Source organism: Bubalus bubalis, chromosome 5, assembly GCF_019923935.1.
Source record: "Bubalus bubalis isolate 160015118507 breed Murrah chromosome 5, NDDB_SH_1, whole genome shotgun sequence".
In the NCBI taxonomy this organism is placed as follows: domain Eukaryota; kingdom Metazoa; phylum Chordata; class Mammalia; order Artiodactyla; family Bovidae; genus Bubalus; species Bubalus bubalis.
This window is the reverse complement of record NC_059161.1, coordinates 111041922-111063052: the sequence shown is the minus strand read 5'-3', so window position 1 is coordinate 111063052 and position 21131 is coordinate 111041922. Positions and strand designations below refer to the sequence as shown.

Sequence of the window (21131 nt, the reverse complement as noted above, 5' to 3'; positions counted from 1 at the left end):
AGTACGACGTTTAAAACGCTGTTATGTTCTACGCTAAATGCCTAAGTGTTTAAAACTGGAATTTTTTTTTTCTCCTTTTGCATGCATGGCTAAGGATGGGTGAAAAGGAACACCTCATAAAGCTGTGTAAGTAAAGTTGTTGTGACCTCCCATCTCCCTAGCATAGTCTGGTACTACTCTCTTTGGAGGCAGAAGGATGAATTCTGGAACTCTCTTCCAGCTAGTGGACTCTATGATGGTGTTAACGCCCAAAGGATCAGTGACTGGTGGTTTGCACTGTGTCTTTTAAGCTCTAAACACACTAGGGTGACTCAGACAACTGGTTTTTTTGCCCTTTTGGTTTGAACCTGAGCCTCACAAAACTCTGCCCTGTGTTGATTTCCAGGCTGAAGCTCCATCAGGCTGAAGTGATGGCTGTTCTCTGCACCCTCCTGACCTCCATCACCACCACCAGGGTTTACTCTCCAGCGTTCCCCACTTGGCTCTGTGCCCTGATGAGCTGACTCTGTGGGATTCAGACTCCTCTTCCTTCTGTTTTTCAGTTGCATTCGGCCACCAAGAATCACCAGAGATGAGAGCACAGGAGGAGAGAGAGGGGTGGAAATAATTCTTCCGCTGTTCCCTTTCTGCTGCAGGGCTCAGCTGTGACATGGGTAGCATCCTGCCCCTCCAGGATTCAGCTCCTGCCAGGGGGCCCCGGCACCCTGCCTTCAGTTCACAAGGTTCCACTTACCCGGGTCCCTCATCACTGCTTAAGGGCTGGGCTGGGGGTGGTAACGATCTTAACCACTGTCCCACCTCCCTGCATGTCTCAAGATCACCTCTTATGGGGTCCCAGAACCCAGCCCAACCCTCTGTACACAGTCTATGAAATTTCCTTCCTCAACCCATCTGAGTGTATTTTATTTTATTCCAGGATACAGACTGGCGTGGCTGCCAAGGCCCTTGCTCCGTGACCTGCATTAAAGTCTTCAACGTGATAAGGACTATTCAGAATTTTGAACTGGCTCCACAAACACGCCATCCACAACAGTCTCCAGAGAAGCCCAGCTAGTGTTTCCCTTGTTCTCTGAGGACGGAGTGAACCTTCACTGAAGACCCGATGCCTATCTGTATCCACAACCGCATTACACTTGCATGTTTCAGAATGAATCTCTTTCTCGGATACAAAAACGTTTGTCCTATCCGATAGGATGGCCTATGTTTGGGGAGATGAGGGGAGGGGTGGGGATAAGAGTCCAGTGGATATTCAAGTCTCTGATTAATTATGTGTAGAACCAAATAAGTTAAACAATGCTTCCCCCAAGACCTTCCTGTCTAGAATTGAAGGGTGTGAATATCAAGAAAGCTATCAGACAGTGGCACTCTGAACTCAGAATTAACCCTTTTCTGCTTTGTGTGCACTGGACGTCTGATAAGATGTTAGCTTCCAAACTGTCCCCAGCAGGGGCCTTCAAGAAACTCAAGCCTGCAGAGAGCGAGCAGAGTCATTTAATTAGTCTCTTTCTTTCTCTGTTTCCTTTTTTCCTTATTTTCCTTGTCCATCCCTCCCTCTTTCCTTCCCCCTCTTCCTTCCCACTTCTTCCTTCCTTTCTTTCACTCTTTCTTTCCTCTTCCTTCTGAAAAGGGGCAGCAGTACCCTAAAAGAATACCACGAAACCACTGGTACACTTTTGCACATAGAAAATGATGGATACATGTAGACTTGAGAGTAGTCAGTTCGAGGTCACTGCCATCTTCCTCCCTGAGGCCAGCCAAACATCCTTTACCTAAAAGTGTCGAGGGTTCCTCTTTCCCCTCCCTGTGTTTGGACCAGATTTAAAAACACCGGGAGACTCAGTGTAGCTCCTGTTTTCTCCTGCTCCCTCACCTTTTCCCTTCTGCTCTTTTTCCCTGACCACGACAGCAATTACCGCTTCCCTGGGAGGCTGGATCAGATAGGGATGAAAAAAGCAAGTCTTGCCTGGGAAAGCCGAAGACAAAAGGAAATGAATGCTTCAATTTCTGCTTCCTTCAGGCATATTAAAGCAGACTATCGCTGGGAAAAATCTCTGAGATATATTGTTAAATTCAAAGAAGATATAATTGCGGAATAATGTACATCATGTGTGATTCCATTTATGCATTTGTGCTCAGACTGCTTGTGCGTTTATATGCATATAAACTCACAGCACAAGACTCCAACTGCTAATAGCAGTTACCTCTGGGAGTAGATTTGGGGTGAGGGTTGGTGAAGGAGGGTGTTCACACTTTTAGACATTTCTAGAATATTTGGTTCTGTAAAATGAGATTAACTTCTTTAGTTTTTGCTTAGATAAATAATATATGGATTCCATCACAAATAGTGAATTCTTTAACAATCTTTTTTAGGTCTTTTCTTTTCCTTCTGTGCTACCAGGAAGAACCAAATTAATTTTCTCTATATTTTAAAAATTGAGATTTCTTCACTTGAAATACATCCTCTGTCATTTCGGGGTGTCATTGTGCTTCCTGATCATGATTTAAAATAGGTTGTAATGAATCATCTTCCACAGTAAGTTTGACTAAGTCAAGTGAAAATGGTTCAAAGGAAATCAAAATTATGAATTAATCTCCTCTATCACCACGATGATGCCTCTCCTACTGAGTTTTATTGCTTATGTTCTGGAAGGTGGAACATGGGAAGAGAATAAGGAACCGCTGGACTCAGGGTCCCTGATTTAACTGGGATTCCATGGGTCGCTAAGAGCCGGACACGACTGAGAGACTTCACTTTCACTTTTCACTTTAATACACTGGAGAAGGAAATGCCAACCCGCTCCAGTGTTCTTGCCTGGAATCCCAGGGACAGGGGAGCCTGGTGGGCTTCTGTCCATGGGGTCGCACAGAGTCAGACACAACTGAAGTGACTTAGCAGCAGCAGCAGCAGCAGCATGTCAGGTTTGAGTCTTAGCTCTTCCTGCTCTATTAGGCCCATTGTAAGACTCCCCTGCCTATTCAGCCGACAGCGAACGCTCCCTTCTCAGAGTATCTGTATCTTCCAGCCGCTTTCAGCTTCTCTCAAGGGCTTATACTGTTGTCCTATATGTCTCATGAAGCGTGACAGGCTCCTTAAGGACACGATGTAAATCTTTTTCATCTCTGCATTGCCAGAGCCTGCGCCTAGTGCCTGACACAAAGTAGATGCTCAATAAATGTATGTCACATGCACATCTGAATGAATGGATGAATGAATGGTTGGCTGAGTCAAACCATGAGTCTTGTTTTGTGTCTCCAAATGCACTGGAAGGTACTTGAGGACAGGAGCCTACATCTTAAATCTTCTGCATCCAACCAGTATTTCTTGACTGACTTCTCCTATTTTATTTTTATGTATTTATTTGTATTTGGCTGAGCTGGGCCTCCATTGCAGCATGCAGACTTTCTCTCGTTGCTTCACCCAGGGCTTCTCTGGTTTCAGTGCACTGCCTCTAGGCTCACCAGCTCAGTTGCAGCACACGGGCTTAGTTGCCCCCCAGCATGTGTGATATTAATTCCCCGACCAGGGATCAAACCCGAGTCCTCCTGCACTGGAGGGCAGATTCTTAACCACTGGACTACCAGGGAAGTACCCCATGTCTCCTATTTTAAAGGATGATACCAAAAATACTTACAAAGATTTATATCTTGATTTTTTTTTTTTGCCAGCCTATTGACAAGCTGGCAAAAAGAGAAGAGATGTGTTTTCCCCTCATCTTGTAGATAATTCCAGTGAGGCACAGAAAGGTGAGACAGCTTGACAAATGAGGAGAATGGAAATGCACCTCCTGACCTTTCCAAGCTCCTCTCCGGGACCCACCCTTCTGGCCCCCTCAAGAGCCCAGTGTTTTCTGACTGTGGACTTCCCTTCCTGCCAAGGAGTATGCCACAGCTTGGTAGACAGCCTATTGCCAGGTGCTCTCTGAATTTCAGGTAGTTAAAGTAGAAAGTTGCTCTTCATAATTAGATGGTAATAGCAAAATTATTTGAAGGTGCCTTATAATTACATGCCTCCTCCCCAAGCTCCTTTAGCTTCTTCAACTGGGATCTTGGTTCCTGTCCCCTTCCTGTCCTACATCAGTGCCGTGCCACTGGGCCACCAACGTTTACCAGGGATGGCTGTACCGTAATAAGGGAGGAACCTCCAGTGGATTCTCTCCAAAACTCAGAACTCATGGGCTCTCACTGCTACCACGTGGCAAACCCTACTTCAAATCACTTTGTACATGGTGCCAGATAAAAGAGATGGGAGGTTGAGAGAGTACTGGGAAGCCACTAAATCTAGATGCCTCTTCAATATTTATCTCAAAGAAAAAGTCCATGACCTCAGTACACCCCGCTGAGGTTCTCACCTCACTAAGCAATTCTCTCCTTATTTTGTAACCCCCAGTCCCATGATAAACAGATTCCCTATTGGTTAGCATTGAAAGAAAAGAAAAATCACCATCATCTCCTCCACCAACGGAAGAGATGGGTGCTTTTCCTTTCTCTCGAGGTGGAATATAGCTCCAAACCGATAGTCTCTGAGCAGGGAACACAGATATAAGGGCAGAGAGTACAAACGACAGCTCAGGTGGAACAGCACGGCGACTCGCAGTCAACAGCACACATCACCCACTTCGAAAAATGGCTGACTCAATGAACACCCTGTCTCAAGAAAGAAAGGGCCCAAGGGAGTCATTAATGAAACTAAGAAGCTCAGTTTTACATCTCATTCCAAAGATGGATTCACTGTACTCCTTTCCATCCAGGTGGGTGAGTTCATGTTGTGTGGAATTTGTCTGCCCTCACTGAAAACTCCAGTCAGGCAATGAATTATTCCAAGTAAATTAAGCATATCGATCCCCTCCCCTTTCTGACACTTTGCAGATATTGCTATCAAATCCTGTCCCCTGCAAGTGTCAGTTTTTGCCAGACATCTGAAGAGGGGAACAAATATTCTCCTGAGTTTCTTAGAGTCTAACAAGTCCTCTTGGGGGTCTAACAAGACTTGAAGGAACCAGGTGATGACATAACCCTTGGATGAGATGGGCTGTTTACAGTGGAGAGCTAGCATGCTTGGCTGAGGAGAACAAGGCCATGGCTGTATACTTCTCTGTATTTCTCAGGTAATATCAGATCACAGTCATGGGTTGTATCTTAACTCTGGCCAATTTTCATACAAATGCCAAGTGGACCAGAGAGAAGATCAGACCACAGAGCATGAACACAAATTGTGAATCTATGACAATTCCAGGAAAAAAATCAGGCTATATACCCAATGAATAGGATGTAGCATAAAACTTTATAAACTGTAAGGCAGCAGCCTCTTTCAAGGTGAAGTCAGGCATCATTTTGTTAAGGACGTGCTTCTTTGATGTTAATTCTTCTTCCCAGATGACAAGACTCATCCTTTTCTAAATAATAAATTCCTAATCAAAAAAAAAAAAAAAAGATCTTTCTCAGTCTTATCTAATTGAGTGTTGTTTTTTTTTAATTTTTATTGTTTTGGCTGAAAACTACCCTATTAAGGCTGTTGAATATATTCAAAGGATGAATTGTCTAAGATGAATAGTCTGGCCCAGATAGCTAACAAATGTATCCTATAAAGTGTTATTTTCATCCACATTGAAGTCCCTTATCACACACTGAAATTCTTATGGATGAGAGGATATAATGTCTGAATTTGCTTCAAAATAATCCAGTGAGGTGGGAGGAGGATGGAGGATTAATGAAGCAGACTGGGTCCTGGCTCGATCATTGCTGAGGGTGAGTGATGGTACAGGGGAGTTCTGATAGCAACGCTTCTCAAACCTCAGCACAGGTCAGAATAATCAGAAAGGCTTGTTAAAACACACAAGCTGAGCCCCACACCAGAAATTCTAATTCAGGAGATCTGGGTGGAGCCAACAATCTGCAATTCTAAAAAGTCCTCAGGGGGATTTCCCTTGTGGTCCTGTAGTTAAGCATCTGCCTGCCCATGCAGGGGACACAGGTTGGATCTCTGGTCTGGGAAGATCCCACATGCAGTGGGGTGACTAAGCCCATATGCCACAACTATTGAGCCCTTGTGCCATGACTGTAAAGCCTGCATGCCTAGAACCAGTGCTCCACAAGAGAAGCCACCACGATGAGAAGCCCACGCCCCGCAATGAAGAGTAGTCCCTGCTCTCTGCAACTAGCGTAAAGCCCATACACAGCAATAAAGACCCAGCACAGCCAAAAATAAATTAAAAAAATAAAGTTCTCAGGAGAGGTTGATGATGCTGGCCTGGGAACCCCATGTTGAGAATCATTATATTAATCTATTCTCTCTGTTTCTTGTATATTTCTTTAAAAACCAAATGGGACTGAACTGGACTGGCACAACAAAGCAAGGTGGAGGAAAGGAGTTTCTACTTTTCTGCTTGTTCAGAATCTCAGACAGAAGCAAAAAAATTAAAAAAGCAGAAAAGAAACACAGACAACAGGAAAAGCGCTGAACCATCAACACAATTTAAGCTGGGCTGAATTTGGGAAATATTAATGCTGGTTTTCCTCCTTTACTCTGAACCTATATCTATATAACAGTTATGGAGTATGCTAGCTTCTCAACTGCTTGGGACTGTGCCTTTAAGCAAAATAAATAACCAGAATTTCTAACTGCTTTTTTTTTTAATACAAGAGCTGGAGCTAGGCTGGGGTTTATATAAATTGATGACATCACTTTGCATCTTTGCCTGAGACTCAGTTTGGTTTTAAAATGTACAGTCAAGAAATCTTTTCTTTAGGTCTTTCCAACATACTTAGTTCCGGAAAGTAGATGTGGGGCCTTCTGCAACTAGTTGAGTCTAGACGCATCAGATGATGCAGAAAGAAAGTTTCACACTTGAGAGACTGAAGAGTCACAAAGAGGTGAGCTGGACCTCTGATCTAATTTTATCTTATTTTAAAACCCTCATTTAGCCAACAATGACTGCATGCCAAGCATTGAGCAATAGACTCTGGGATATGCAAAAAAAAAAAAAAAAAAAATTCCAACAAATGGTCCTTGACCTTGAAGAGCTCACACATAGTTTAGAAGGTAGACATGTAAATAAATATACTATAATAGTAATCGTTACAGAGTAACCGTGGTTGTTGTGAATATGCTGCTCATTTTCAACTAAGGGGAGAAAGAGGTGAAGCAAACAACTCACGGATGACAGTTCAACTGGTTCTGAAGTGGTGAGCACCTGTCTATCAGCAAAGAGATGCGTTGGGGAGAGGCATGCCAGAGAGGAAGCCGTGGAAGAGAGATGCAGGAGAGTCAGAGTGGCTGCTGACTCTAATCAATAAAGAGTAATTTGACGGGATTAAAGTGTGGGCTGTGAAGGAGGGGGCTGTCGATGGGACAGAAAAGGTACGTTTGCTTGGTGTGCCCTACACACAGTGATAGAAAGTTTATACTCTCTCTTGGGGACCATGCACCCCAAAGTGGTGTAGGCGGAAGATTGCACAGGGCTGAATTTTGAACAGACAAATGCGGTAGGTCAGACAGTGGAGAAGGCACTGTGGACCAGGCAATGAGTGGAGGGAGCCATGAGTTCAGGCAGACATGATGACAACCTGGTCAAGGGCTCCTTAGTTCAGAATATTTGCACAGGAAGCCACTTGCTAGCATGTTGGTAGGCTTCCCTCATAGCTCAGTCGGTAAAGAATCTGCCTGCAATGCAGGAGACCCGGATTCGATTCCTGGGTCGAGAAGATCCCCTGGAGAAGGAAATGGCAACCCACTCCAGTATTCTTGACTGGAAAATCCCACGGATAGAGAAGCCTGGTGGGCTACAGTCCATGGGGTTGCAAGAGTCGGACACAACTTAGCAACTAAACCACCACCAACATGTCAGTAGAAAAGTGGATGTGTGTGTTTGTGTGTAGAGGTTTTTCCTTTTTTAAGTCTTTACTGGATTTGTTACAATATCGCTTCTGTTTTATGTTTTGGTTCTTTGGCCCCAAGGCATGTGTGATCTTGGCTTCCTGACCAGGGATGGAACCCACACCCCCTACATTGCAAGGCGAAGGCTTAACCACTTGACCATCATAGAAGTCCCTAGAAGTTTGAATATATGTAAACTTATGTAATTTCATAAAGCTAGATAAATCTAAAAGTTGCATATACGACTTTGATATTACCTATCTACCCATAATATGAAGAGAAGAAAAGAAGGAAGAAAGGAAGGGAGGAAGGGAAAATGCTGTCTATACATAATAAACAGAAAAGAGGAAGTCAAGTTTGCCATCCAGGAAAAGAGCTTAAAGGCTTCAAGTGAGAAGCAGCTGCTCCTTGGGCTTCTCTAAAGGTTTACTAATTTATAACATGGGCCTAGGGTGTGTGTGTGTGGCAGAAGGCAATGGCACCCCACTCCAGTACTCTTGCCTAGAAAATTCCATGGATGGAGGAGCCTGGTGGGCTGCAGTCCATGGGGTTGCTAAGAGTTGGACACGACTGAGTGACTTCACTTTCACTTTTCACTTTCATGCATTGAAGAAGGAAATGGCAACCCACTCCAGTGTTCTTGCCTGGAGAATCTCAGGGACGGGGGAGCCTGGTGGGCTGCCATCTATGGGGTCACACAGAGTTGGACACGACTGAAGTGACTTAGCAGCAGCAGCAGCAGCAGCAGCAGGGTGTGTGTGTTGGGGGGCAGGGGGAGAGGGTTATGCAAAAGAATAATAGAGAAAAAGCATAAATGTGGTAAAATTTTTAAGACTTTGAATACCACAAATGAGTCATAAATTGGAATTTCACTTTGTCTTCCAATATTTTCCACATAATTAGCCCATTCATATACACAAAAAGAGCACATGACATATTCCAAAATGACACAAGACTTGTTCCAAGCACTGAAGCAGGATGCTGAGGCTTGCCACCCGTGCCATCCCTGGAGCAGGGATGAAGGTCCTGGCCTGTGTGTTCAGCTGGCAATGAGACAAGGCACTGGGGCATGGCCACCACCTTTCATACAGTTTCCCGTATCTCTTCTTCCCCATAAATTATACACTCCAGGCCTTTGCCGAGGTAGATAATGCTGCTCCCATGAGAACTGACTACCCAGTGCCCTGCATGCATGAGTGTGTCAAGCCTAAACAGGTCTATTGTTCTTAAACAGAACTGCCAGAGAAAGTGTCTCCTTGTGCAGAATGATGCTGAAGAGATAAAAATATCTTTCATTTCTATAGTGCATTGCATCTTAAAGTGTGCTCCACATTTTGCAAACTATATATAGGCTCAATTCATTACCCAGCCCCATAAAATACAGCCAGAGCAGTGGCAGGCGCATGCCAGATGTTTGACAATGGTTTAATAACAGAGTGAAGAATAAGTTAAATTGGACCCAGAAAACAGGAAGTGGGATGTGGGGCACTAGGTAAGACTGTGCCAATCACCCTAACTTTATGTATTAAGTGCCTACTGCCTACCAGGGTAAAAGCTGGATGCCATGGTACCTGAAAGGTACTGCCCCTACCCTCATGGGGCCTCCAGGATATTCTGGAGAATGCACAATCAGATAGATTCAACGGTCCATTCTGATTCATGTTAAGAACGAGTTAAAATACAAGGCGCAATGGAACTTCCTGCCTTTCAAGGGAGGCATTTACCATGAGCCACGCTGGCATCAGCATTCCCTCTCTTGACTAAAGGGTTTGCATCCAGTAGAATTATAGAATGTACATTGAAGAGAAGCTATGAAGGAGGGATATGGTTCTGGGGAAAGTAAGGAAAAGAAGAGAAATCACAAGATGAGCAAGTTGGGGAAGGAAAGAGGGTACTCAGAGTAGGATGAAGATGAAACAGTTTGGGGAAAGTTGTGACCAATGAGAGCAGAGGGGCCCACTCAGATTCCAGGGGCAGCACTATTTTCTTGAGGGTGGGGATGTCACTGACAATAAACTGCCCGAATGCTGAATTCCCTAAGTCACTGGGGAAGCACGTTCAAATCTCTCCAGGCTGAAAGGTGTGAGTTCTGGAAAACAGACAACAGGATTTTAGGATTGGGAGGGATCCCAGAGAGCCACTGTTTTCTTTCATAGATAAAGCAGGATATGCCCAGGTTTATTTAGTTCAGTTCAGTTCAGTCGCTCAGTCGTGTCCGACTCTTTGCGACCCCATGAATCGCAGCACACCAGGCCTCCCTGTCCATCACCAACTCCCGGAGTTCACTCAGACTCATGTCCATCGAGTCAGTGATGCCATCCAGCTATCTCATCCTCTGTCGTCCCCTTCTCCTCCTGCCCCCAATCCCTCCCAGCATCAGAGTCTTTTTCAATGAGTCAACTCTCCGTATGAGGTGGCCAAAGTATTGGAGTTTCAGCTTTAGCATCATTCCTTCCAAAGTACACCCAGGGCTGATCTCCTTTAGAATGGACTGGTTGGATCTCCTTGCAGTCCAAGGGACTCTCAAGAGTCTTCTCCAACACCACAGTTCAAAAGCATCAATTCTTTGGCTCCCAGCTTTCTTCACAGTCCAACTTTCACATCCATACATGACCACTGGAAAAACCATAGCCTTGACTAGATGGATCTTTGTTGGCAAAATAATGTCCCTGCTTTTGAATATGCTATCTAAGTTGGTCATAACTTTCCTTCCAAGGAGTAAGTGTCTTTTAATTCCCTGGCTGCATTTACCATCTGCAGTGATTTTGGAGCCCAAAAAATAAAGTCTGACACTGTTTCCACTGTTTCCCCATTTATTTGCCATGAAGTGATGGGACCAGATGCCATGATCTTAGTTTTCTGAATGTTGAGCTTTAAGCCAACTTTTCCACTCTCCACTTTCACTTTCATCACTTTCAATTTCATCATTTATTAAATGGTTGCAAAACATAGCAGTGCCCAGGCCAGAGCCCGGGTCCAAAAGCTTGCCCCTGACCTCTCTGTCAGGCCTGGCCTTGGGTGAATCAGTGCCACGGACAGGTTCTGCCCTTTGGGGATGCTTCTGAAAGCTGAAAAACAAGTTCTTGGGGGCCTATCCAGAGCAGTGCAGAGAGACTAACCACAGTGCATAGGGGTTAAAGTCTTATAATCCACCTACACAGATGTAAGCCAGAAATTTCATTCAGGTAAATGAAAGAGAAATAGGCTGAAAGATTGTGACCGCCCAGGTCAGACAGGCTGCCACCCAGGGAGAACCTTGGAAGCCCATTTGGTCTCTGCAAGTATATGTAGCTTTCAGCCTTTATTAACTCACCCAGGAAGGGAGAGTCAGGTTACTGGGAACTCCCAGGAGGGGCCTGTTCAAAATGAGTTTAAATCCCTGGACAAGGAGCTTAGATCCCTGGCAGGATCTAAGAAAAACAAAAGGAAATGTGGTTTATAATGTATCTGTGCAACAAATAACACGGAGGCATTAAACAGGAAATTCTCCACCCGTGATGATGGCCCCTCTCATAAAACTGCCTCTCCTTCTCCTTCGTGGTAAGGGCCCCTGGTAAACACAGGAAGGTAATTACATGCACTGCACAAGAATTGCAGGAGATTGAGGGGGCAGGCATTTGAAACTCAGGCCGAAGGTACTGGCCCTGTATTGCATCTCAGCCCTCCAGCTTCCTGTAGGGCCTCAGGCAAGTGACCCTAGAATGACCCCACAAGAAGGGATTGCACCTGACAGATGACCTCCAGGGCAAAACCTGTCTTGTTAAAAAGCCAATGTTGTTGTTTAGTTGTTAAGTCCTGCCCAAGTCTTTGCAACCCCATAGACTGTAGCCCACCAGGTTCCTCTGTTCATGGGATTGTCCAGGCAAGAATATTGGAGTGGGTTGCCATTTCCTCCTCCAGGGGATCTTCCCTACCCAGAAATCTCTTATGTCTCCTGCACTGGCAGGTGGGTTCTTTGCCACTGAGCCACTAGGGAAGCCTAAAAAGCCAATGAGATGGTTCATAATTTCGTTCCCTGGATGCCCCTGTGCATATGCTTCTCCCCAACTAGAGGGCAAACTTTCCAAGAACAGAAATTCATGTATTCATTCCACCCATCTTTATTAAGTAGCGCAAACAGGCCTTTGCACAAATGGAGGGAATAATAAACATTAGAGACACTGGACGAAGAGCCAGGAGGAAAGTCACGGAAAGTGGTGATGAGGCCCTGTCTGGATTCTCAAGGGTTTGGGGTACTGAACAGCGGTGCTGGGACACTCCTGCCTCACTCTCTGGACCAGAACTCAGAAAGCAGACAAGCAGGGTTTGGAAGCTGTCCAGAGGAGATCTACCCTTCTGAAACATACTGGCCGGAGAGCAGCTCCGGAACCAGCCCTCATTCTCCGAAGGGAGATCCCGCTCGACTGGGGTGGGGGTTCAAAAGAGACTGCACTTGGCCTTGAAGGCCCGGAGGAGGGGCTGGAGACTGACCACGACAGCCTCGGGTTCTGCGCCAGGTGAAGAAACACTGGAGATGATGCCACCTGCTGGCGAGGGGCCCGGGTTCGCGCGGTGGGCGCAACCGAGACCCGGAGCCCGGATGGGCAAAGAACAAGACTTCGAGCAGTTGTTTAAGTGCTGGCTTTCTGCTGCCTCTTTAGGGTCTCCACCTCCTAGGGCCAAGCCCGGAGACTCCGGACGCCGAGGTTTCCAGCGGGGGCGGCGGGCGTCCTCCCCCGGCCCCCTCCCCTCGCGGCGCTCGGAAGTCTAAGACTCCGCGCTTCTCCATCAGGTGGAGCAGTGCTCCTCGCTGCTGGTCTCCCCCGCTCCCTCCTAGCCGGCGAACTGCACGCAGGCACCTAACAGCGCCAGGAGGTTAACCGAGCCCCCGGAGGAGGTGAGGCCGAGGACCAGCCCGGGCGGAGGTGGCGGGGCCGCCGTCGGGGCTGGCGCCAGAGCCCGGCCGGCTGTGAGTCCTGCAGGTACCGCTGTGGTTCTCGCTGCCCCACGTGGTGGCTGCCGAAGACTGCCCGTGGTTTTTCCGGCACGCAGGCTTGAAACGCCTTCTGGCCCCTTTAGAGGCAGGCAGCTCACCACTTAATCCAAGCTTTTTTCCCTTTCTGCCGGAGACCGGAGGCTGAGGGGCGGCGGGGGCGGAGGGGCTGGAGGAGGGAACAGGCCCAGCTGGCTGGGGTGGGCGTGGGGGACCGAGGCCAGACCGAGACGAGAGTCAGGAGGCCAACCACAGGGACCAGGGGGTGAGGGAAACCAGGCACTCCCTACCTCGGAATCTCCCTCAACCCTCTTTTCCTGATCCAGAGTTAGTGTGTGGGGGTTGCAGGTGCCTGTATGTGAGCCTGATTTCGGTGGATTGCCACAGGTCATGACCCGGGGCTCCTGACCCTGGTTCCTAGTATTTATTTCCTTATGGGTCCGAATTAAGCAAGTCTGGGCCCCAGGCCACTTAGGAATTAGCAATCAGAATTAACAACAGCTTAAAGGATGAATGTCAGTTAAAACATCAAATGTTGCTTTGTAAGGTGCAACCTATATTCTGTAATTATTTGTCTTACTCACAGCAAGGTTGGCCTAAAGAATGATGCCCAGACGTGAAATTTCTTCCTGCCTGCATAGATTCAATGGAAAGCTCCTAGTAAAAGCACGTTTCTATTCGTGCTGTGTTTTTTCACCTTTGATATGTTATTTGACATGTTATTTAGAATTATTGTTCATCTTTTGCATGTGTTTCCTGATTGGCTCTTCTGTTTTGTTGCATTGTCTGTTATAGCAAGTCCCTGGACTAAGGCAGTGCTGACACTTTATTTAGATACCTTGTTTGCAGTTTACCTGATGGGGTGCCTCTTTTGGGTCCTCTTAGTTTCCTTTGCTAAGCATTTCCCCCCCACCAAAGCTTGCTTACAAATTTCCCTTTGATATGTTTAACAGCCTCTAAGGGATGCAGTTAAATAAACTATTAAGTGAAGAATAGAAGAGTCAACAGAGCAGACACCTACTAATTTGTAGACCTTTGATGTCAACAACCAGATGTCAGCGCCTACTAGCACACACTCTCACGGGTGCCCCTTCTCTCTTTCTTGTTCATAAATACTAAGGGATGCATTTTTTTTAAAAGTTAAGATCCACATGGAAATTTGGAGTTAGAATGTATCTTGCAATCAGCAAAGTCCCCCAAATACGTAATACTTATAAGCTAAGAGTTTCCCCAAAGACCTCCCCAGGGTCCAGTGACAGATGAAAGTAATGACTGATTTTATAATTGTGCGGTACAAATCAAGGAAGCATCTTCCATTTCCCTCTCATTATTCATTACCCCCCTTTTTCTGCATACTGCTGTACATTTTTATATGTTGCTTTGTAACTATCCTTATAGTTAGGTGTGTTCTCTGATTTGTGTCCTCATAGTTATAGGTGTTCCACACTAAATTACGAGCTCCTGAAGGCATGGACTCTGCCTGCAATTTTATTTCCCCCAATGCCCTGCTTATTCCAGGCATAGCTAAATGTCTATCAAGTAAATAGACCTAGATAAATTTGCTTTGATATCCGGGAGGAAATAGAGTTTGATTTGAATGTGAGTTTGGTGACAGGTAAAAAAAAGACCTGAAGGTTCTTAGGAGGCATTGCCTATGACCTTGGCCTCTCCTTCGCAGTAGGATTCACAGCACCTCTTGGAAAAAAGACACAGGAATGGAGCGCTCCTTACAGGAGAGCTTCTAAATGTAAAACCAGGCAGCTCCCCATCCTTGGTAGGAAATGCACAAACCAGGATAATAATAATCAAGGGGCATGTGTCACCCATTTACCTGTTTTCCCTCTAGTTCCTTCATTTTGTTTTCTAGCAGTATCGCAAAGCAAAACCAAGGTGCAAACATCCCCATTGTATTACTGAGCCCCCCTCCTAGGAAAGTCTCAAAAATGCAAACCACGCTTATCTCTTCCCCAACTCGGAGACTCCCGCTGCACATACTGGCCGAGTCCTTCCTGGAGAAAGATGGACACCCCCGAGCCCCCCCACCCCACTCCGTGTAAAGTCAAGGCAGGCATATTGTTATACTGAGGCTAGGTACATCCAGCCATCCTTCGCTTCACTCCTTAAACAACATTATGTCCTGTGGACAAAAAGTCACAGCTCCGCTCCCTGTTCAAAATGCCTTTTGGTCAGTGATGGTGACAAAAGCTGAATTTCCCCCCATGTAGGGGGAGAAAGAAAAGGAAAGAAAGAAAGGAGCCTCCCCCCGCCACCACCAGCACACCCTCCTTTTTGCATAGATCGCCTTTCTCCGAGTGTTTCCTCTTTAATTATGCCCCGTTTCCCCTCCCTCTCCCCCCGCCCCAGCTTCAGTGAAAGGAGCCCTTCTGTCACTCGTCACTCGCTCCCTGGCTCGCTCGCGCGCTGGCTGTGGGAGGAGCCGCCGGAGGAAGCTGGGTGCCTCGGATGCCGAGCGCCAGAGGATGGAGCTGCTCCGAGAGGGGACGTCGCTGACGAGCCCGGCTTCCCGAGGAGGCTAGAAAACAGGCAACTTGCCTCGTCTGGGCTGCGGATCCCCCGAGATACGGAGCCCCAGGCCACCCGGAGGGACCGACGGACAGACAGACAGATGGTCGGCGCGAACCCGGGAGGACCGCGGCGGAGGCTGAGCAGCACGGCGAGCCTCCCAGCAGGAGAAACTCACCGCGAACCCAAGTTGCCCCGCCGGCTTCCCCTCGGCGCGCGGAGGAATGAGACCTTTCCAGCTCGACCTGCTCTTCGTCTGCTTCTTCCTCTTCAGCCAAGGTAGGACCCGTGCGCCGCCCGGAGTTGCAAAGAAAGTCGGCTGGGTTGTCAGGGCTGCGGGCAGAAATTGTGGGCAGGCTTTGGGAACTCGGACTGATGGATGCGTCTCCCGGTGCCCGGCCGAGAGGCACTGGCATCGCCTCTTTGCCTTTGAAAATGCAACAAAATGGTACTGTTTATTTTCCTTCGGAAGGCAGGGCTGCGGGTGGGGAGGGAGGGTGACTTTCTCCCCTCACTTGTCAACATCCAGCTCAAACTCTCCAATGCAAATGAGTTCTTTATGCTCCCTGTATGTTAATTAGGCGGCATCTCTGTGGCCGTGCGGTGCGGTTCTGAACTTCTGGGCGCCTCCTCTCCTCCAGACGCCGGTTGGAGAAGGAGAGGGTCGAGGAGAGCTCTGTTGAGGTGGCTGTTTCAGCCCGAGGAAGGTCTGCCTTGCACGGATGTATTCGGAAGGGAAGGCGTGCGGAGGGGGCTGCGATAACCGAATGGAGCGTGGGGGTGATGTGCAGTTTTGGGGGAAAGCTTCTAAAGAGTTTCATTGCGTGTCATCCGCTTCTCTGAATAAGAGTGCATTCTGAGTCCTACACAGCGTTAGATTTCAGGGCAGAAAATGAAATCCGCCCCCCTCCCCTGGTGCAGGCGCTTCCTCTCTGCAGCTTAGTGGTGGCAGAGAAGTCGGTGGACTTTCCCAAAAGAACTCTGCCCCCTTGGGCTCCCTGCCCCTGAAAGCAGCCCTGGGCCAGTAGCCATGGAGGGAGGGGAGGACTGTTCCAGAAGAGGATGGCGAGAGTGCCCTCATAGCCAGCAGCATCCAGAGTCACCTGTGGAATTGAGTTTGAGGGACTAGTCAGCCGCTTCCTTTCCCCTCTCCTGGAATGCCGGCCGCTGTCTCTGCCATCTGAGGCGGCGTTTGTGCCAGCCAGCACAGCTCTGGGAGGAACAGGACTCTCTCAGAAAAATCCACAACAGAGCACATCCATCTGTTGATTAAATGAAGGGTAAAAGTTTTCCAGAAAGCACAGCACCGCTATGGGTGGCTGGCTTTGCAAGCAAACAGCATGTCTCCATGCCTCCCCCTGATGAAAGCTGAAACCCATGCCTTCTTCCCGGCTCCTCCGCTGGTGCTTGTGGTCACTGCAGATTTCCCCCTTGTCAAACTTTGCTTCTGACCCTCCTGATTTAACCTGGGGGCCCTTCCCCCACCTGGGTGTGCATGTGTCCCTGCTTGTATATAATCCTGATGTACACACTCACACACACGCACACACGCACACTCATGTATTCATGTGGTTGTGTTGCCTCTCACCAGGGCTCTCGACAACAGCAGGAAGATAAATTGCCTTCCCCAGAGTTTTCAGGCTGAATGAATAAGGACTATCTCAGAACACTGGTATAGAAACAATTTGGGTTCTATTACCACTTGGGGAGATGACCCTCCTTCTTGAATGTGTTTGTGCTCACTTATGGATACACACACACAGCAGCACACATGCTCACTCTCCTCGTTTGCCTCTTGCCATTCACTCACTCAGGAAGTTGCATGTAGAATCCCCAAATACAGGATCTAACTGGCCGTCCCACACCCAGGTTCCCCGGACCATTGCCCATTTTCCTGTGCCCACTGATTGTGCTAGAAGGTTGAGCTGAGACTCTCCTCTAGGTTGACACAAGAAGCCTGTAGCTGTCTAAGTGCCTCTCTGACTGTTGGAATCATCGCAGCGTCCATCTTCTATTTTGCTTATTTCTTTCTGGGTATGGAGCTATTTTTTGAGCTGCTCATATAAATCTTTAAATATATGGAGATTAAATGCTCTGTTTCTTCTACTCTTAGCCCCGAGGGCAGTGGGAAGGAACCACAGCGTCGTGCAGTTCAGAGTTTCTTGCTATTCCTGACTATTCTGAGCTTGGCCAGCTTTGCCCACACTACCAGAACAGGGAATTCTGGAGAATTCCTGGACTCCAGAACAGGTCTAAAGAAAGACAAGGAGACCTAAGTGGACCTGGCCAATGAGAATCCTCTACACTACTGAATGTTGTACGGTAGGGTCCTTGAGTAGACTGTGTCTGACTGCAGGAGTGAAGGGTCAAGGGGGACAACCTTTAATGGACTTCACTGGGATAGAAGATCTTTTGACTTGATCGGGGGCATTGATGTGAATGTGGATGTTGTTTGTAGTGTTGTGAATTCCCCAGAGAGTTCTATTTGACCCTCTACCCATGTATGCTTAAGGCATATACTATGCCAACCCCTGCCTGGTGCCATATATTTATCAAGTTATCAGATAGAGCATATCCACTTTCAACAGGCCACTAGGGGACTGCCCCCCTCCCCAGGCTCTGAGTGATGCCCTCTCTCATCCCCCTGACTGTGGTTGCACCCCACCCAACACACACACTGAGCCACTCCATCAGATGCCACTTCCTGCGTGCCTTCCTCCCGGGATGCTTTCCAAGGAAATGTGCTGAGACTCAGGGCTGGCCCTCGACTCGGAGAAAACAAATGCCCAGGGCTCTTTTAAGGGCTTTCTGTGGCCCTCTACTGACACATCCGTCTGCTGTCCCATGCCTCTCACAATGGGAACCTGCATGTCATTCTGGAGTCACTGGAAACAACTCTCATGTGTCCCATACAGAGGGGATGCTCCAAACAGCACTCCGAAGACTTTAAAAGCAAAACACTTAGGTCAACTCTTAGAGTCATTTCAATCCTCCTTACTCTTTTAGTTTGTCGAATATCTATTCAATGTTACTTTTTTTTCATACCCCCTCTTTAGAGAGTGAAATTTAGGTATCATTTATGTTAGTGATATACTATACCCCTAATCTTGTAAACTTTGGGCTTTTCAGATAGATTGAGATTAAGTATGTGTTGGCCACTCTTGAGGTGGCCGTAGAAAAGCCAAATGGCATGCCTCCGTTCCCGCCCAGCCGGTGTCCCCGGGCCCAGCTCCCCACAAGGCAGTGGAGAGGTGTCAGCGAGTGCTGTTTGTGGGTTTCTCCCTTGCTGGGGCTGCCTCTTCCTCCGCTGTCAGGACGGCATGCTCCATACAAAGAGGGATAATGTCACAGCACAATTTGCCTCCCGCAGAGAAGAAGCATGTTCTGCCCCTGGGTGAAAAGGAATTGATTCTCTTGTCATCCACGCGCTTGGAACTCGCTCTGTCTTTCCCTTTATCATTTTGGTTTGCCCACCATGATTTCCTTCTCTGCCCTCCTTCATCTTCAAGACCTGGCCCATCCAGCCTGCATGTCCACATTGTAAATGTCTTCAGAGGGACGATGTCCCAGCAGGACTGGGGACACCCTGCTTCCTGTCAGATCTCAGGTTCTGAGACCATTCAGGGAACATGTGGTGGTACAGACTCAGCGCCTCCTACTTCGGCCGCTCCTAGGAAACACGCCCTCTTGCCTGCTCTGTGACGCTTTGCTCTAGCATCCCAGAGTGTCCTGTCCTGCCTGGTGACTTGGTGGGTCTGAAAGTTCTAATTCTCGGGAGTCTACTCTCTTATTGGCTTTGTGTGTGCGCAGTGCTGCTCTGGATGTTTTGGGGCAAAAGTGAAAACTTGCATTTGCCCTCTAAGTTGGCATCTCTAAGTTGAGGATTAATCCGGGGTGCCATCTTCCTGTTGGGAAGAATCTCAACCACTTGCTGTCCTGACTTGCTGGCAGAAATCACCAGAAGGGCTGTCAGATGGCCATCAGAGGGGCAGAGGCTCTTGGTGATGCGAATCTCCAGGGAAATAGAAGAGCGACATGCAGAGAGAGGGTAAAATAGGGTGTGAGAAGAGAGAGGGGCCAGGATGAAGGGGGCCAGGCTGGGGCTGACAGGAAGCATGAGAACAGAGGAGCAAGGGCCAGAGGTTTCAACTGGCAAGAAACTCCCTTGGTGGGGAGGCTTAGAAAACAGCATGAGCTTGTCTGAGGCAGCCAGGAGTATGGAGGAGACGCTGGGGGTACAGGCTGAGAAGGCGTTAGAAAAGGAAACCGGGAGTGAGCAGCAACTTTGGAAGCATTTATCATTACCCAGAAATGTCATAGAACAAAGGATGGGGCAAGGAATAAGTGTGAGGCTTCCCCCACGGGCACCCCAAGTGGTCTGATGGCTTGTCTAGAGGGGTAGAGTCAATGAACAGATGCCAAGGGTATGGGACCACTTCTTCTTTCAGAGACATCCTGGGTGACGGGGACTTTGGCATGTCTGTTGGGTCTGGGGGTGTTCACGGTGTCTGCTGCCTAGTGGGGAGTTCTCAGCTGCCAGCGAGACCTATAGAGAAGGGAGGAGAAATGTCCCAGGGGGAGTGGGGCGTGGGCTGGGGTCAGGGCCTTCACACTGCACTTAGGATCCCACAGGGGCCTCCCTCTGGGGTTACAAAGACAGATCTTGCCTGGAACATGGCAGCAGTGAGCCAGGCTTGCCACCAAGGAGCCCTCTGCCTGGTGCGCCTGTGTTGGTAGGAGCCAGGGCCAGCAGGGGACCGGGTGGAACAGGGCAGTGTGCCTGAAGATGCAATTTTTCTTTTTTGTTCAGCCCAGTGGGGGTGACTTAGGCAGCATTATGTGTGCAGCCCCAAAAAAGCACATGAATAATCCCTAGTGAATTCACGAGATTTCAATAGCAAAATAATAACAATACTAATGATTCCTTTGATTTGCAGAGTACTTTTCTTCCAAGGAGATAAAAAGATAAACTGTTTTGGAAACATGAACGAGGAAAGAAAATTGCCTGTGATGGAGGATTGGGGAGGAGGGTCAGGAGCATTCATTTTAGGGTCTCTGGGTAATTGGTGGGGGGAGGGGTTTACATGGACTTAAGCATCATTTCTCAGCTGTTGTCCTTATCCATCTAAGATGCTGAGATGTCTTTTGGGTGAAAAATCAGTGCAGGCCTTTTAAATCAAGGTCAGTCTAGAAATAATGGGACCCTGAATTCCACTGCCGCCCCCTTCCCCACCAGGAATAGGCCTGTTCTAATTGGAGGAGATCAGCAAGACCAGAAACTTGCTGAAATGCATACAGGGACTCTCACCACTGTGCCAATCTTGACCATATTGGTGGTTCTCCAAGCAGAATAATTGGGGCCTCAGTGATCCCTCAAAGTCAGTGGGCTCCCCAGCATCCATGGAGCTGCTGCCCTGGGGACATCTGCACCGGCGAGTTTCATATCACATCACCACTGTCCACAAGGGAGCAAGGAGCTAAGCCTGCCAGCATCCTGTGCCAGACTGTGATGACTTCGCCCGGTATTCCAAATGGAGTAGGATTTTGTTTCCAGTTAGGGAAGTGATGCCGCGTCTACTGCATTGAGATGGTATACAGCTCTGTATGTCATCGTGTGTCATCTCCTTTTCCTCGGGGGAAGCCTGTTCGGTGAGCCCATCAAATCAGAATATAGATGCCTTATGGATCACTGGAATACTTCTGTCACATGCGGGCAAAGAACGCTAGGTCCCGCTTTCTGCTCAGCTTGAGGAGTAAACAGAA

At 47.9% G+C, this 21131-nt stretch overlaps 1 protein-coding gene and 2 long non-coding RNA genes across 5 annotated transcripts in view; 2 read left to right on the top strand and 1 right to left on the bottom strand.

Moving 5' to 3' along the window:
- LOC102408306 overlaps window positions 1-15677 on the bottom strand; it is a 40601-nt gene extending 24924 nt beyond the window's left edge. Inside the window, exon 1 of the long non-coding RNA XR_006551360.2 lies at window positions 15547-15677. This is a non-coding gene — a long non-coding RNA (uncharacterized LOC102408306). The remainder of the gene's footprint in view (window positions 1-15546) is intronic.
- Window positions 562-2563, top strand: LOC123333794. Its single transcript, XR_006551362.2, has 2 exons — window positions 562-722; window positions 917-2563. It is a non-coding gene; the product is annotated as an uncharacterized LOC123333794 (long non-coding RNA).
- The window catches only part of KIRREL3 (kirre like nephrin family adhesion molecule 3), a 607178-nt gene continuing 601580 nt past the window's right edge, over window positions 15534-21131 (top strand). For all 3 annotated transcript variants that reach the window (XM_044943559.2, XM_006057706.4, XM_025286398.3), the window contains exon 1: window positions 15534-15647. In XM_044943559.2, the coding sequence (XP_044799494.1) occupies window positions 15593-15647 (55 nt within the window). In that variant the 5' untranslated portion in view covers window positions 15534-15592. The remainder of the gene's footprint in view (window positions 15648-21131) is intronic.